General features: G+C 40.8%; 1 protein-coding gene across 2 annotated transcripts; it reads right to left on the bottom strand.

The window, feature by feature from the left end:
- Positions 1–252: 252 nt before the first annotated feature.
- On the bottom strand, positions 253–15742 carry LOC146614755 (phosphatidylinositol 3-kinase regulatory subunit gamma-like). 2 transcript variants are annotated; one of them, XM_085376876.1, is made up of 9 exons: positions 15628–15742; positions 6850–6985; positions 5671–5769; positions 3123–3303; positions 2519–2644; positions 2079–2398; positions 1451–1525; positions 1145–1315; positions 253–451 (listed from the first exon to the last, which is right to left on the bottom strand). In XM_085376876.1, the coding sequence occupies exons 1-9, from the start codon at positions 15740–15742 to the stop codon at positions 253–255; spliced, it is 1422 nt and encodes a 473-aa protein (XP_085233002.1). The 2 variants fall into 2 exon arrangements, with proteins under 2 accessions (XP_085233002.1, XP_085233003.1); XM_085376877.1 differs by lacking the exon at positions 15628–15742 and adding an exon at positions 12452–12482.
- Positions 15743–17703: the final 1961 nt, after the last annotated feature.

Here is a 17703-nt window from a genome sequence, read left to right as displayed (position 1 = left end):
GTCTTTAGAAAGAATGCCCTCCAAAATTGTTCTTGTAAAAATATATAACTCCAAGGTGGCTGATGTGTGTGTTGCAGCAAATGTTAAAATTGTATCGATGTTCATCAGGTCTGGACACAGGGTTGTTTTGTAATTCAACCAATACCACCACCACCCATTAAGCTTCATAACACCCCCTTTTCTCCTTTATCCTGAAGACGGTAAAATGTGTTGTCCTTCTGGGGGTAGTTGTTTAGCATCGTTGGTTGGGGTTCATCTTCGTCCAGAGGGCATCTGTGCGTAGACAGGGTAGGCAAGGCGCACATTGAGTGAGTCATTGTGCTGCACCAGGGAAGTCTGGTGGTAGTGGAGCACCAGGTCCTTCAGGCTGCTGTAGAGGTTGTATGGCTCAGCAAAGCCAAAGCCACGTGGTGTACTGTAGATGACACAGTGCTTCACCTCCCCTTCCACACTTAGGAGACACACAGGAGAGGTACTTTAGTTAAGACTGTTTTAAGGTTAAAAATTTGTCATTCAATGCTTTCTTTCTGCATTTCCAGTTTCTTCCAGCTAGCTTTGTTCTACTACTAAAGTAAACTCTACGCGGCACACTTTGCCCACAGTACCAATGGGGGTCAAGACATATCACAATGTATATCGTGTATCGCAATATAGCTAAAAAATATTGTGCATTACATTTTCCTCATATCGCCCACCTCTACCACAGTTTTGTGTCCAAAAATGTTTTTTCGGTTCCCTCAAACGCACACTGTGAATCACAGTGTGCTGCAGACTTAAAAAAGCCCTACCATCATCTTCAATAAAATAATCAGCTTCTTTTCTGAAGCTTTCAAATATTTCGTGGCTTAAAGATGTACTGCAAAAGCATGGTGCTATTGAAAAGCCTGAGAGTAAATACAATTAAAAGTTGTAGCTTTTTTGTAACTTTGATTCTATTTTAACAACTTTTTATGTATATAATACAAATGCCTAATGTTGTTGTTGGCACTGGTGTTCGTCTCAATGTGCAATATTTTGAAAGGTGTCCCAACATTTTGTCCTTGTGTACAAACAAGGAGGACAAAAATGTCACTCTTGACTTCATAAAGTATGGGTATGTAAAGTAAGACGCACATCACTTCAGTCATGTGTTGCATGTACTCACACTACAGAGCAGGCATAGCACCCTTTTTTGCTGCTTTCTCGGATAAGAAAAGCTCCATCTGGCTTCCCCAGGAGCAGCTCCTCTGCCTGTGTCCTGTTCAGATCCCCCACAAACCAGTTCTTCTCATCATAGTGAGGCAAGTTCTCATCTTCCTCACTCACAAAGTAACCTCTGCAACCACATACATATGCAATACATTGAGAAATTGCACCAAAGAAATAATATATTCTGCTCTTTAAATTAACAGTTGCTCTAAGTAAGTAAAGTAACAGTGTTTGGGTTGCAGCAAAGCAAGTAGAGACTCACTCGTCTGTGTTCTCATTCTTGATTCCCAGCCAATCATTAATTCGTTTCTGACGAACTCCTTTATGATTGAGCCAGCTAAAGAGAAGTAGAGAGAGAGAGAAGCATTGTTACTGCTAGGAATCGGTTTGAAACTTTGAAATTTGTTTATGTTAGAGCGAACCGGCACAAGACTGAAATTGGCAAATGTCCTCACAGAATAATTTGGGATGTTCTGCTGAGAAACTGCTTAACTTGTTCCTGGAAATAAAGCAGGCGCTCTGATATCGAGTTGAACTGGACCTTCCCTAAACTAAAGCAAGTTTCTGATTGAGCCACTTGATGTGCTTTTGGCTCTAGAACTATGATGAGTCAGATTTTCTTTGATGTCCATATGACAATCAATAAAAAAAACAATTATTTCATCGGAAATGATTCCACTGATGTTTGAGTTTTTTTGACCACATCTAATAACTCCCCATTTGACTTTCAAGTGTGTGTAGCTACCCCACAGATGTACAGCATGAACAATATAAACACATGAAAACAGGATCCTGTTCCAGGTCAGTAGGTTTTTAATGCTGACCTGCTTTGACCTGCTTTCTGTACTAATGCCATTGCTCATGTTTTTCTCTCGTCTTTGTATGCTTACACTAGATACTGATCCCTGATTTTGCGGAGCTGTATGAGATCAGGCTTTAGGCTGTTCATCTTTTTGTCTGTCTCCCGGTTGTCCATGGCTTGCGTCTTTAGGTCCTGCTCCAGCCGCACCTTGCTGTCGTGGATCTCTCCGAGGCGAGATTTAAGCTTTTCATAGTTCATCATGATGCGCTCAATCTCTTTATCATTGCTCTCACGCCTAAAACGCTCAATGTAGTCCTTGCTGTAGCGCTCCTGCGTGTGGCATTGCTCCTCGAAAATCTTGATGGTTTCATTGAAGGCTTCAATAGCTGTTCGCTTCATCTGGATCTCCTGCAGGACAAGATGAATAGTTGACACACAAAAAAAGCCCCAAAAAACAAACAAACAAACAAACAAAAAACAGACATGCAAAAAAAGCAATACATTTGTTAGACTAGAGTATGAATATACCTGTGATGTCTTGGTATACTCTTCATATAGTCTGTCATATTCTTTGCTTTTCTCCTGGTACTGATTGTGGTATTCCTGCAACTTCTTCCCCACTGCATCGATGTTGTCCTCCTTCACCAGCTGGTCCTGAGAGTCAGTCGGAGAAAGGAGCATTAGAGACAGAGTGACTTTCAGAAACTGACAAGGAAAAAGCTGGAGAGTAAAATCAAAAGCCATTTGTAATAAAAGGCCAAAAGGAAAAACAAAAATGCACGCACACACACTTATTCCCATTACCCCCGTTCTCCTTACTGAGGGTGACTCCTGAACAGGCTCGTTAATAAACCACCCACAATGCCCCAGGTGTAAGCCCAGGTGGGCATTCTGGCTAATCTTGCATAGTTCTGAGTAATGACTGGCTAAACCTGCCCTTTCATCACTGGTGCGTGCAATTGAGTATGTCATAGGAGCCGGCCGAAAGGGCAACATTTCAGTGTGCAGGTATCATGTAGCTGCTGCTGCAGTTTAAAGTGGAAACACTAAGAGCAAGTCATTGGGTATAGAGGGAAGATTGTTGGTGGTGTTCAAGAGGATACTGTTTAAAGATTATGAGGAGGGAGTTTACCTGCTGGAAGCGGGAGATGGGGTACATGAGCTTGACATCTAGCTTGGTGTTGTATTGAGCCAGTGACTCATGTCTGTAATGGCTGATGAGCTCCACCACTGAGCTGAAAGTCAGGGGGTCAGAGAAGCCGTACTTCCCATCTCTGTGGTAGATCTTTATCAGCTTGTTATTGCCCCCTTTCCTGAATAACAGAATAACAAACAAAGGCTTAAAGAGACAGGCAATGCATTCTAAAACAGACAGGTTGTCAATTTATATACACGCCTTCAAACATTTGAAGATGTGGCGTACAAATATTTATACACCATAGCTTCTATAACACCTGGGCATGGTATGACTCCAAGGCGGGATCTTTGGTTTTTCCTGACCTGCCCGTGTCAGGTTAATGAAGAAGAAGAAGAAAAAAAAAAAAAAAAAAAAAAATCACATCTTAGCCACCAAACACTCTTTGCTAAACTATGCATCAGAGAATGGCTTCATATTTCCTGCCACCCTGCCCCTAACAAAAAAAAACCCAAACAAAAACAAACAAACAAAAAAAAAAACCACACTTCAGAAGAGTCTATTTTAGAACTCTTATTATTGACCATTACCCTGAAATGTTAAAGTTCAGCTGATGGTAAAAGCAGAAAGAAGGTGGAACTGAAACACAAGGCTAAAATATGTCACCAGGTTTGAAAAGAAATAATCAAACAAAGTCTAAACAGAGAATTATACTAAATAATTCAAGTTAAAAATGTATTTCCTAAACAAACATACTTATCCTATGCTAGTGTAATGAATTGTTCTGCTGTCAGTTGACATCATTAATAGGTTTTATTCATTTCTGTCTGAAAGTCAAAAGATGAACTAGTTATTAAGATTACATTCAGTCCGAGTTATCAAGGGACACACAGTGAAACAAAACAAAACAAAAAATACACAGAGGTAGAAGAGAATTCGTTTTAAGCATGTATTCTATTCCATCAAAACACACATCAGAGCTCAGTGGGGGGAAAAAAAAATTACGCTAATTTCTATTCTGTTATAGGCTGGGTAATCTGCTGGGAACAAAAGGATACCATGCACTTTGATGAAAATGAAAATTCTCAGCTTTCAGAGGATGAAAGTAACAAAATAACGCAGTCAGCTTTTTTGCAGCAACTAAAAATGATACCCAGTTTTTATGGCTTCCACGTGCTTGTATGCATGCCTGATAACATCAGGGCATGCTCCGAAATGAGTTGACAGATGGTGTTGGATGGGAACTCTCCTCCTAGATCTGGAGCAGGGCATCATTAAGCTCCTGGACAGTCTGAGGTGCAACCCAGCCACGCTGGATTTAGGTCAGGCTAGCATGACTATGGCATCAATTCCTTCATCCTATAAAATGACTTCAGGTGGCTACTGTTGTGGTTTCGTCCTATATAACTAAAACTGAATTGAATGATATCCTTCAGGAATTGCCACCAAGCTCTTGCCACATGAGGCTGGGTGTTGTCCAGCACCAGGAGGGTCCCAGGACCCACTGCACCAGCACAGGGTCCTGGGGGCTTGGACAAGCGGTCCGAGGATTTCATCCTGATGCCAAACGGCACTCAGTGTGCTGTTGCCCACCCAGTGAAGGTCTGTCAATCTCTCCTTAGGTTTGGCTCTTCAGACCATCACTGACCCACCACTAAACTAGTCATGCTGATGTTACAGTCACTCAGGGTGAACCTGCTCTTATCTATGAAAAGCCCAGCTCAGACTCCACAGTGCCAAGCAGTGAAGTCCATTTCTGATTGTTTGGCCAGAGACATTCACACTAATGTCCTCCATGCTCTTAAGATGTTGGGAGAGGCCGCAAACCTAGCAATTGTACACAATGATGTGTCATCCTGGAGGAGTTGGACTCTAACCCTAACCCTCTATAGGGGACTTGGTATCATCTCGTGCTACCAGTAGTCACACTGACACTAGCCAAACAAAAACAATGATTAGAAAAGATGAGGTGGGAAAATATGCCTATAAAACCATTCTTCTTTTTGGGCATTTCCTCATTGTTGCCTCTCTAGTGCCCCTGTAGTTAATTTCATTCAAATCAACGCAGCTGAAATTGACAAACAACCCCCTCTGCTACTTAAATGACCAAATCAATTTCCCAGAAGCTTAACTGCCTTGACCTTATACTCTGATTAAAGAGTGTTCCTTTCATTTTTTGAACAGTGTATGACCAACCCCCCCCCACAAAAAAAACCCAAACCTAAAATTGTCCACTATTACTATGCAATGCTAAAAAAACAACAAAAAACAAAATAATAATAACATCAGCATGCTCCGACTATGGCAATACAAGTTTAAAATATGTCCAGAAGGCAGGCAACGCTCTATTATTCTTTATTATCTACAAAGCACTTATAGGAACCATCTCAAGTCTACATTCTTGCAGTTAACTAAAGGATAACAGCATTAAAGTGGATCAGAAGTGCTGCACTACTCTCAAGTTTGTAGAAATCCTTGTGTGGTTTAAAACACATCATTCAGATGCTCTGATATAGACATAAACGTCTGTGTGCAGTGGCCTTACCTTAGCGTTAGCGTGTAGTCGCCTTGCATCTTAGTAGACGCGTCCCGAACCAGGAAAGTCCCATCAGGCATGTCTCTGAGCTTATCATTCACCTCCTCCCTGAAGACAAAATAGAAAAGAGAAACAGAGGAAGGAAAAAAAGGGTGTTTGACTTGGTTGAGTGATCCATGCACAGATGGTGTTCATTTGGAAAAGTCTGCCTTCAATCATCAGTGGCAGGCGAGTAGAACTTTCTTTATAACCACACACCTCAAAGTAAACAATCCGTCAATTAGCAGTGCAGGGAGGGGTGATCCTAGCCAGCAGTGTCTCAGCTGAGGATAAGTACGTGAGTGGCAGACTGACTGTCTGCACTGTAGGTGTGGTTATCACTGTTTGTGGAACAGCTAACCTGCACTTAAAGTAAAGCAGTGACCTTAACAGTAAAGACAATTTACTGAGCTGAGAAATAAACTTGTCAGTTATCTCTGGAGGTTAGAGTATATCGAAGTTTCAAAATATATTGACATACAAAACAAACTAACAAGCAAACCAAAGAAACATAGAATTACACTATATAGTTTACTAATATGATGGTGTATAACATAAAGCATATAAAAAAAACTACTCTATCCTGCAGTCTTTAACTGCTGGAGCCCTACCCCTACTGTCGCTATAGACTTTAAGCTCACTGTCAAAGTTCTCCTGCAGCATAGATGGACAGACAGTGCTGTGATATCTAACAAAGAATAATAACCTGATACTCTGAGTTAAGATTCAATTGATGCTAAACAACATGCTAAACAGGAAATGCTAATTTCAAAGCCACCAGACAACAATGACAAATATAATATTTACCCTAATGAATAATAAGTGTTACTGGTCATTTTGAGACTCTTTAACATGTTGGTAGCTTAGAACCACACAAACATCAATGTCAGACAACTGACCAACTATAACTCCTATTATTTTGTGGTCTGACAACAGGTAAAGCACTGATAATACCCATATTTGCTTTTTTAAGATGTCTAAAATGTGCTGACCATGTCTGCACATAGAACACGCCTTTAGTTTCTGTCAGTGCAGGTCTTGTGTTGCTGGGGGAGGGGCCAAGCCTCCCACATCTGCATTTCATGTAACCTAACAATGTCACTGTTAAGCTCTCACTGATTTTTCTGTCAGTAACACAGTGTTTGCTACCTGGATATGTCACCCCAGTACCATTCGGCCTCTTGTAAGGAGCCTCCCGCTCCTCCATCCTTGGCGACATTGCTGCTGCCCCCTGCCATTGCGACCGAGGAGGGCTGCTGAGGCTTGGTTGGCTTTGGAGGAAGGGCTAGGAAAAAAAACAAAACAAACAAGTATTACAATTACTGTGTGTATAACAGTTCATATGTACATGATATTTGCATACAGTATAACTTGCCCTCAGCCCTGCAGCAAAGTTCAACCATCAGTCTACAGCTGCAGACAGAGTGTTGATCACTTTATCATTTAGAAATACTACTTTGCACAACCATACACAAAAATGTATGGTACCTCGCAGCCTCCTAGGCTACGTTCACACTGCAGGTGAAATCGCATCAAATCCAACTTTTTTTGACCCTATGCGACCCATATCCGATCATGGTATGACAGTGTGAACGGCACAAATCTGATATTTTCAAATCCGATCTGGGTCACTTTCGTATGTGGTACTGGATCCGATACATATCTGATATTTTAGAAAGCGACTGCTGTTTGAACGATCATGTCGCATTAAATCCGTCTTCTATGTCACTGACACAAGACAGATGCCAATTATCAGCGCCGGAGAAGACATCATGAACCCTTCCTGGCCATCCAGTGTAGATGTTAGTGTAACGTTGGAGAAACGTGAACATTTTATTTGTACTGTATAATCTGCAGATTCTGACAGACATTTCCAACTATCCTTTGAAGCACTGCTCCTCTCTTAAACAGCAATAAGGATAATTATTAGGCCATAAGTAAATAACAAAATAACTTTATAACTTAAAGCAAAATTGGGAAACCATCAGTCAAACAATACTGTTTGGTCTGGGTCTAAACAGAGCGCGTTGTGTGTGACGTCTTCTTTTGCGCATGCGGGCCGTTTGAGCGTTCACACTAGAGCGCGTTTACTGTCACATTTTATTTGTAGTGTGAACAAGCAGACAGAAAAATCGGATTTGATCCAAAAATCGGAATTGAGCATTAAGACCTGCAGTGTGAACGTAGCCCTAGTAGACACACCTATTGTATCAATTTCAAAATCTGACATCACTGTGTTCGAGTTATTGCATTCATAAGATTTTCCAAAAACTTGACCTGTGAGATTCAAAATCAGCTGATATTTGTAGAAGATCCACCAATGGTATCAATTTGAAATTCCTACATCTCCACGTTCAAAAGTCACCAGATTCGCATTGAATTTTTGATTAAATCCTTAATATGTACACATTCTTTTTATGCAGATGATGCACAGGAACTGTACTCATAACCACACCACATAAACACTGTAGCAGTGCAGCTGGTGACTGTATGGTTATTAATCACAAGTGAAGCGCCCATATATCATAGTAATTATGCCTTATGTCAGAAACCACACACGCAGGTCAACTTTCACGTGAGTGTTCCCGGGGCTCAGCAGGAATGCTGAGGTTTGTTAAATGTGGAAATCCTCATGTTTTCATATCTTCTCCTGTCATTAAATTCATTCTCCTGTTAGGTTTGTAATGGGGAACTCTGGTCCTTCCGCTCGTTTGTTTGTAGCCATTGTCATTGCATCATCAGAGTGTTAAATTTGACTGAGAACTCTAACAGAAACTCTGACTTGCATTCTTCCCATTGTGTTTTGGTTTTCGACGGTTATGAAAATCAAGCTGTATAAACCCATAACTTAAAGGTTTTGCTATAAAAATAGGTTGTTGTCTTGTTATTAAGTGCTTCTTTATAAATGGACCGATTCTTATACATTTTTTACTTTTCTACTTTCCCAGAGCTCTCAAAGCCTTTTATACAACATGTCACAATCACCCATTCACACACATTCATACTCTGATGGATGCATTGGAGACCAACTTGGGGTTAGTGTCTTGCCCAACATATGCAGACTGGGGGAGCCAGGGATCGAATCACCAACCTTTCAATCAGTAGATGGCCTGCTCTACCTCAGGAGCTACAGCCACCCTCATAAATGTTCACTTTTACGTCACTTAAAGAGCTTAGTTCAGTTTGAGTAAAACTAACATAACAGGAGTGCCTTTGGTCAACGGGATCAATCTATAATGTTTCACAAGGTTTAGTCATTAAACAAATTTAAGTATCAAATGGAAATACAAACTGAAGAAAAGTCAATATATTTAACTGATTTTGTGAAATACTATGCAGTCTAACAAAAAAATAAACAAAGACTGAATGCATGAAATAAAGGTTAACATTACTGAGTCTGTTTCAACTTCTGCGTTGCAACTTGTGGCGCTAACATGCAACTTCTATGCAAGACGGATTCAAATCTATATTTGATTGCTAAGTGTGAAAAAATGTATTATAGAGAAAACATTTCACCTTGCATGTCAAGTCAAGTAAAACAGTATGACAGTCTGCTCACACACTGACCAGTCAGTCAAACGGGATTGATGGTAGTTTCAGAGCTTTTGGGTTTTGAACACTGATGTTATAAACCAGCGCATATTGTAAAGACCTGTTTGGTGCCATGCTGCATGCTAAACAGAGTTAACCTGACTATGACACATAATACGAAAAACAAACAAACACATGCAAAAGTTTGCAAGTATCCAAGCACATCTGGACACAATTTAAGGACCAGCAGTGTAATATCTCTCTCTCGCTCTCAACAGAGTACTGATGTGGGAGGTGTCATTTAAAAACAAAGTAACCTGATGAATGTACTGAAATGGAGTGGGCTCCTCCTGCAGAGTGCTCACGTGCAAGAGTCAGCAGCATTTGGGAACACTGTGGCCTCACAAATTACCACAAGACACGCACGCACAGACAGCAGAAACAGACGCTTGAATGTGAGGAAGGGCTGAATAAAACCTGGACTTCTGTGTGCACGTGCACATCACCACTCACTGTCCGTTGAATGCTAACACTCACAGCAGCAAATAGTTACATTGTTAAGTTATTTCTGTTATTTTTAAGCAATCTATAGTTAAAATGTTTATGCTAAATACTACATAGGTAACTTTTGTCCTTAGGTTCGACTGGTGCTGTGTCACTACTATTCCACAATAAGGTTGCTGCTGGAACATTGCAGGACTACAATCACACTTCAAATTAGGTATTACATCAATGACAGCAGCTCACTGGAAAAGAACCATTGGGTATGTTCTGAATTTACTTGGGCTTATAAATGCTGCAACAATCGTTGTTCAGCATTTTTTCCAATATTATTAGAACTATTGTTCATCACAAATTTTCTTGAAATATTGTGATATACCCTCAAAATGATATCACTCACCACTAGGTTGAGGGTGACTAATGTGTTTAATTCATATCTTCTATGGAAAAACAGAAGACATTTTTCCCAGTGCTATGACGACTTAAACCTACAACATTTGCCCACTGGGGGGAGCAGAGCAAGCAAAATGCACAATAATTGATTTGATGCTAATTACAGACATGCTAGTATATCTAACTGACAAGTACAAAAAAAAAAAAAGCCACAGCCACCAATGAAACAATGAAAACAATACTTTGGAGTTATATTTTAATTGTCACATGATAGTAGTGAGAATTCACTACAAAGTGTGTGTGTGTGGGGGGGCAAAAGAGGGGAAGTGACAGCTTGTGCTTATCTATGCAAATGCTTGGATGCCAATAAACTAACACACTACATTTCAAAGAACAAAAAAAAAGTAGGAACAGTTTACATCCTACAAACTTTTTCTTCACTCTTTATTGTAAGACCACTTAAATAGAGACTGGTAGCCTCTCTTCCTCTCCTGTTCTTTGTTCCCTTCTCACTGACTATTCAACTCTTCTCCCTCCTCTCTCTCATGTCACCATGGCAGTCGGTTAGTGTTGCCAAAACTGTCGTCCTGCAGCTGCACTGTTCCCCTCAGTCAGCACTTTACAGACTAATGCTACACGTGTGCACTTCCAAGGATAGATGGGGTGGAAATTCATGTTATGTTTACATTGAAAAAACACATGCACAAGTGAAATAGATCGCAAAAACAGAAAAAAGTAACTGATTTTAAAAAGCATGAAAATCAGAGTCTATGTGTGCTTGCAGTTGTGGACCACACAGAGGGTAGCGTGTAAAAAGCACAGAAGGATCACCACAGCTGCAGTTAGGCAATCTCATTACCAATAAAATTAGTCTTTTCTTGACTTCATTACGTGTGTCCACTTTTCATATGTTACTTGAACACCTCAAACACTGAAGTTACAATGAGATAATCGAATTTCTGTCTTAATACACCAACTACAAAATGCATTTCTACCAAATTAATGACTAAAACAATTTCTGCACCTTTAAGTCTCTCATTACTCCAATACTGTATCTGGTAGTTTCTTAGGACAATGGACACAACAGAAAATAAGCAGTACACAAGCTCCAGATTGCAAAGTTCTATAAGAAAAATTAAGACCAGAGACCTGTAGAAAATCCAAACCTTCTGACAATGATCAGAATTTTTGGGAAATGTGATCTTATGTCCTAAATAAAGAAGAATTATACTAATCGGAGAACAGTCTTAACCACATGGACATATTTGGAAAACGTTCAAAACTGCAAAAAACACGACTTAAAAAAATATGACCAATATAACAGAAACTGCTGAGCCCTTAGTCACAACTACTGCATAGGTCCCTGAGAGGAAGCCAGAGGGACGGTGAACAAAGGGGACCGTAGGTGCAGCCTCCCCCTCACCAAACAAAGGACCAGTGCTCACACATTCACATATGCACAGACACTTCCATATCAGTTGTCATTGTACATGCTGACAGAAGCCTGCAGCTCTCCTAAACAATAACTGTCAGAGTGGACAGACACATGATAAATTCACTTGAGACAAAGAGAACTCAGAGAACATGGGTCTTGGGGCATGTTCAGGAGTGCACACGCCAGCTGATCAGGGAAACAGGGCAGCAAAATTGAGGTTTGACAGATGTGTACCGACACAGGAATTCATACACGACAATGGAATTAATGCACAGCCTACAGTTAAAAACTCAAAGCAGGAAGCATGAATGTGTTGTTCTGAAGCAATCTGCTTTATTTTCACAGCTCTACATCTGGATGAGGTAAGTGTGAGTGTACGCATCTGTTAGATGAATGGAGTCTTTCAGACTATCTAAAGAGGATCCAGATTTCTGATGTAGTAAAGCTGATTAACATTTAAGTTGACACATTGACAGAAATTTAAATTTGATAAAGCTGTTTCTAAATATTAAAATATTATAACTTTTTAAAGAACCACAGAAAAAAAATCTGCTTTAAGTGACATTCTGTTGTTGGACTTTCATTTGGACGACTGATTGTGACCCAGTTTTAAAATACAAATGCACACAGAGCAAAATAATGAATGAATGCCAGTGCTCGCTCACATCCTCTGCAAGTTATGGGTGCTGCAGGAGCAATAAAAGAGAAGGAGGAGCTCTGTGTGTAGGGGAAAAGCTGAAAAACACTAAAGAAAGGGCAGCATAAAAATGCAAATCAGTAGACATGGATACAAAGAAAGCTACGGTTACATTTAAAAATGCAAAACTAAGAAGGCTGAAGAGACTAAAAAGTGAAATACATGAAAACAAGAAATCTCATTCCCTCTCTTACCGTTCTCCATCACACTCTCTGTTAGATGCATGTTTCCAGTTCTCTCAGCTGTTTCCCTCCTCCCTTTTTTCTGTCACTCACTCTCCTCTCTTACTTGCACACACTCCCCCTCCTCCCTCCTCTACCACCACCTCCTCCTCCTCCTGTTCTCCTCTCCGTCAGACTGAAGAAAAGAGGGAGCACAGCTCATTCTAAAAGACAGAAGATGCCCCAGCTAATCCCTGCACGGAGGCACGCCCCCTCATCCAATCAGAGGACAGCCCGGAGGGAAGGCGTGTAAAGCTCAAAGAAAGAAAGAAATGAGGGAGGCAGGGAGGAAGGTTGAGTAGGCTTGTGGTAGACCAAGTCCATCACACCACGCAATCACACACACAACAATGCAGCACCTCTAAATCAACAAGTTTCTACTGTGACTGCCAACTGAATTTGTATATTCATTCACTAACCCTAAACTAAGAATAAAAACAAAACTTACCCAACCTTCCAGTAAATTCAAGCCTTGTTGAAAACTGATTCTTGTTCCAGCTTCTCCTACAGGGAAAAGCTGGAACCAGAATGAGCTTCCAGCTTCTCCAACCAGAATTAGTTTCAAAAAAGGCTTAAAATGCAGACAAAACCATAGGTGCTAGACATTCTACATCTCCACACATTCTACTGGGCTATGCCTGGAAAGTTACACTGGTGGAAAATTAGCAGAAGACACCTCTGTCCTATTACAGAACAGGTCCTCATACTGACGTTTAGTTTCATGACAACGCTGCAATTTATTTACTTGAAAAACAATTTTGCATCTTTCCGCTGACTCACATTTCAACACAAAACAAATTAATTTTATTTATACAGCACCAGCTGACAGAAATCTAATTATGCTTTATATGAAGTAAAGAGGCCACAATATCAGAGTGAGAACAACAATCAGACAATCCCCCTATGTGCAGCACTTGGTAAAAGTGGGGAGGAAGAACTTGTTCTTAACACGTGCAAGGAAGCATCCAGACTGCACAAATAAAGAAAAGGAACAATATGAATGAAAAAAATGATTTGTCGTCTTGGCAAAGGGGTCTTTTTCTTTTATTCTGTGTACACATGAATAAAAACTACGGAGAAGAAAGAGGAGCTGGAATGTATAACACTGCATTGTACTGCAAATGAACCTAGACATGCAAAAAGCACTCTGGTATGGTCCTTTGGCAACAATGTCCCGGTGATTTTCCATTGAAACACGAGACTCATCATTCACCCCACATCCACAGAGTGTCGCTTCACACACACCAAGTTGCCAGTGGATACGGAGGCCTTGCCCTCCCCTGGGGGTGGCAGTGACACTCCACCTGTGCTAATCACACCACAAGTACCACTGTACACACACAGGAATTCACACACTGTAGATATCAGTGAGGTGTTCACATTTCAATTCCAGTGTAATAAACATACACATGTAATGAACATCTGTGGACTTAGAGGTTTAGCTAATGACAGGATGTGCTCATTTGGACAAAAGAGCTGTAAGAATCTGAGTACTGTACAACCTAAAACCAACAGAAACAGCGAAGCTACTCGCATAGGAACAGAGGATTATTTGTCCTCTATAAACACCAAATCAGTCTACAAAAACACTCATATATACACAAATGCTGTTCTGAAGGTTTCACATTGCCAACACAATGTTTGTTATGGTCCAAAACATTCTTGTTCACTACATTTTGTCAGATAGAAACAGTCTGCTGAGCAAAGCAAAAATCTGTTATTTTTTGTGCCATGACAAACCCCTAAAGAAATGGCACTAGGCACGATAAAAGCCGTCCAGTGGCCAGTTAAATGTGTGAATCACCATTAAATGGCCAGAATTTTGCATCTGCATCCCTAATGCACTGAGCAGCAGCAACAAAGGATTACCGACTGCACTTCAAAATACAAGGTCTAAAGAGAAAACGTAGCTGAAACAATACTTTTACCCAGCACAAGCGTAAAATATGTTGCATAGTCAAGCATCCCGTGGTAAAATGGTAGTGAGCTCTAAGCCCAAATACTCTGCAGCATGCTACAGATAGACACAACACGGCACTGTGAGGTTGCTGCGGAGTATAGTGCATCTTAATAGATACATGGAGGGAAAAGAAAGGAGACGGAAAAAAACCCCGAAAGAGCTACAAGGCAATTCAACAGCGCCTCCTGGAAACAACACAACGTCCCACATCTGCGCCATGATCCATTGAGGAGGGGAGAAAAGCAGGGAGGAAGAGGAGCGAGTCGAATGACACTGGCACAATTGCCGAGGAATGAATGAATGAAACTTATTCAATTGTGGGTGACAGTTGGCTAGAAAAGGGCACAAAGACTTCTATATGTGTCCAAGTGAAGATCGTTTTTATTCGGAGATATTCAGGACGGTTTTATTCCAGGTTTTATTCATTTTCTTGGTTTCCTGCTTGTCCCATCCCCCCTCTCCCCCTTCCCCGCTCACGGCACAGCTGATTTTGGAATGATTCAGTCGGAATGGTTTAATGCAAACTTCAAGTGCAGAATAATACCAAATCTCGGTATTGTACAACATTTACCCGGTGGTCTCATAAGCCAAATTCTCCAACAGTTAAATTAAAATGGGTTAAGCAGCAGATACAGTCACCTTGGCTCCTATTCTATCATCTCATAGGCCTCTTGCAAAGCCATCAGACGCAGAGAAGAAGTGGGGATGCTTCAGTGTACGGACTACACGGGACTTATTGTCTCCACAGTGAGACTGCAGCTACTGTGTCATCACGCAAATCTGTATCTTAATGTACAAAAGATCAGCTGTGGCGAGTGCACCGGACAGCGAGAAACAAAGAGTCCAAGGCGTTTAAAGCGCTGTCACTGCTGCTGTAAACTGCCATTTTATTTCCTTCGTCCCCGAATTACCTGCTTCTCAGCTACAGACAGCGCTAAGTTTATGTACGCTGTCACAAATGTAGCGAGTGTGCCTAAAACATCACGACTGCCCAGAAGCCCGCGAAGCCCTAATAAAACAAAGCCATAACCGCGTGACCGGTACGAACAGGAGCAAAACGTGAAATCTGAAAGCTTCTCTGCAAATTTCACCAGACACCAAAGCACACAGCTCCTAAACACACATCACTCCAGCTAATTAACTCCAGTCCAACTAACCATTTCCCCGCTATCACCGGCTTGAAGCTTACCTGGTGGTTGGTCCATTTCCAGATAAAATATCAGCTCTGTGGAGTAGGGCATCATCACGTCCCTCCAGTCTCCTTCCTCGCCGGCTTTTTTGGTCGTCCAGACTGTGTTATACATTGCTTTCTTGTAGCTTAACCAGGCAGTCTTTGTATTAGAAAAACGCTATTAAACAAAGTAAAAATGACCGGCGTACTTAAAAAAGAAAAAAAGAAACAATCATCGTGTGCTCCTGTCATATGCCTCCATGTTAATCTATCTGTTTACTTCTAAGTCTTCTATCTGAATTCCTGCTTCAGGATTAAATGAATAGACGAAACGTATACAGCAAGCACCGGGCTGCGACTGCTCCCTCGGACATGTTAATATTGTTAACAACTCGGGGAACTTCATGAAGGCTCCTGTATGTATGTGTGTGCATCTATCTGTCTACATATATATGCACATAAAGACTTCCTTTAAACGGTGGGTAGGTAGATGCCAGCTCTACATACAACCCCCTCTGCCTCTCCTCCGCAGGTGCCACCGTCTCGCTAGTTTCATTTTAAGAAACGCACTGACAGGAGGAGGCTGGCGGAGGCAGAGCCAGACAACGGCTGGGAAAACCCACTCCTACACGACATGCAGGGGAGGACAAAAATATCACCAAATATTCACATAAAACTTAGTGTAAATAAACTGCTCTTTAATGTTACATATAATAATATCCCTCATTTATTCATTGCCATTATCTAATCCATGTAGGAAATCCAATTTTTTATCGTCCCTGCCGATTTGACGAATAATTAATCGTCCCTTTATTACTCGAAGAGTGGTTAGCCCGTTTCTGTCCTCTATACGCCGCTGACAAAGCGCTCTGCGCAAGCTCAGAAGCCGAATTTCAAAGCCAGTAGGAAAATTACCTCAGCCTATGAAGAGCAAGTTACAAATACGGTGGTTTTCCACTAAGTTTCTAACCTTCGCCTGAGTCTGTGTGACTACATGTTACCAGCTTCGGTTGGTACATACAGCACCGACAGCTGTTTGGTATGACATAACATGCTGCATGATAACTACCAGTCAAACCAGGACTGAGAGCCAGTGCTTGCTTTATTAATTTCTGCAAATTAACTAGAAACAGGAAGATTAAATAATGACCTTGGTGAAATATACATATCAAGTAAGTTTTGTTTCTAGTTCATGTTTATAGCATTATGAGGTTAATTCAAACAGGCACCAAATATAAGGACAACCCCCCCAAAACAAATTAAAATCACTTATGCATGGTTTTGGAAATTGTCAGTAGCAGTGTGAATAAGATGGAAATACATTGCAACAGAGATTACAATGTGGGAGATTGTATGTTTGCATAGCATACCTAAAGATTATGTATCCACATTAGCAACTATCCTCTTGTAGGATAGGCAACAATGCTTGTCCTCTCCAAAGGTACTAGCTGACTAAGTCCACACATCTTCATAAACTCCTTTAAAGTCTCTTTACACTAGCTTTTTTGAATTTTTGGTAATTCCCTTTCCCAAATAGTGGCAAGTACACCCTTTTTCATCATAAGGGTCTTTTCTGCTGCAGTGATAGAGCTTTAGTTTATTTGATCACTGGGCTTGTTTAACTAGCCTGTTTAACTGCTATTTGCGATGTGAAGAAAACCTCCTATGGTGAGGTAAGTACAGTTACAGATAATATGGAAGCTTAACCATGAATTAGGGAATGCTAGAGATATGCAAACATGCATGAGGCCTGTAATAATTACATTACCCCACACACACACACACACACACACACACACACACACACACACACACACACACCCCAAAACACCCACCCACCAAGAAGGATAGTATGGATTTCCATGATTATTAGTTCAAGCACAATCTCTAGGGATCCTTTTGTTCATATTTTAAGATTCTAAAAATGCTTGGTATTTTTATATTAACAATGAATGGCAATATGTTGTGGGAAAGGGGTCTCTGAAAGCGAAACAGAGTATTAATGCTGTGTTTAGACCAAACATTAGTGAAGTTTTACCCCTCATTATATGTGCATGTACAGGTGATAGAGCGTTTCTGGAACACTTGCAGCCC

Source organism: Diplotaxodon limnothrissa, linkage group LG17 (assembly GCF_057381915.1).
Source record: "Diplotaxodon limnothrissa isolate DT_005_m linkage group LG17, D_limnothrissa_male_GT1.1, whole genome shotgun sequence".
Taxonomy (NCBI): Eukaryota; Metazoa; Chordata; class Actinopteri; order Cichliformes; family Cichlidae; genus Diplotaxodon; species Diplotaxodon limnothrissa.
This window is presented reverse-complemented; position numbering and strand designations above follow the sequence as displayed.

What these genes read in the sequence shown, in the direction of transcription:
- LOC146614755 (XM_085376876.1), bottom strand. Translation starts at nt 15,742, where the DNA reads ATGTATAACACAGTCTGGACGACCAAAAAAGCCGGCGAGGAAGGAGAC. An exon ending in TACTGGGGTGACATATCCAG is followed by an intron (nt 5,770 to 6,849) that starts GTAGCAAACACT and finishes TTTTGTCTTCAG; the next exon opens with GGAGGAGGTGAATGATAAGC. An exon ending in TGCTATGCCTGCTCTGTAGT is followed by an intron (nt 452 to 1,144) that starts GTGAGTACATGC and finishes GTGTCTCCTAAG; the next exon opens with TGTGGAAGGGGAGGTGAAGC.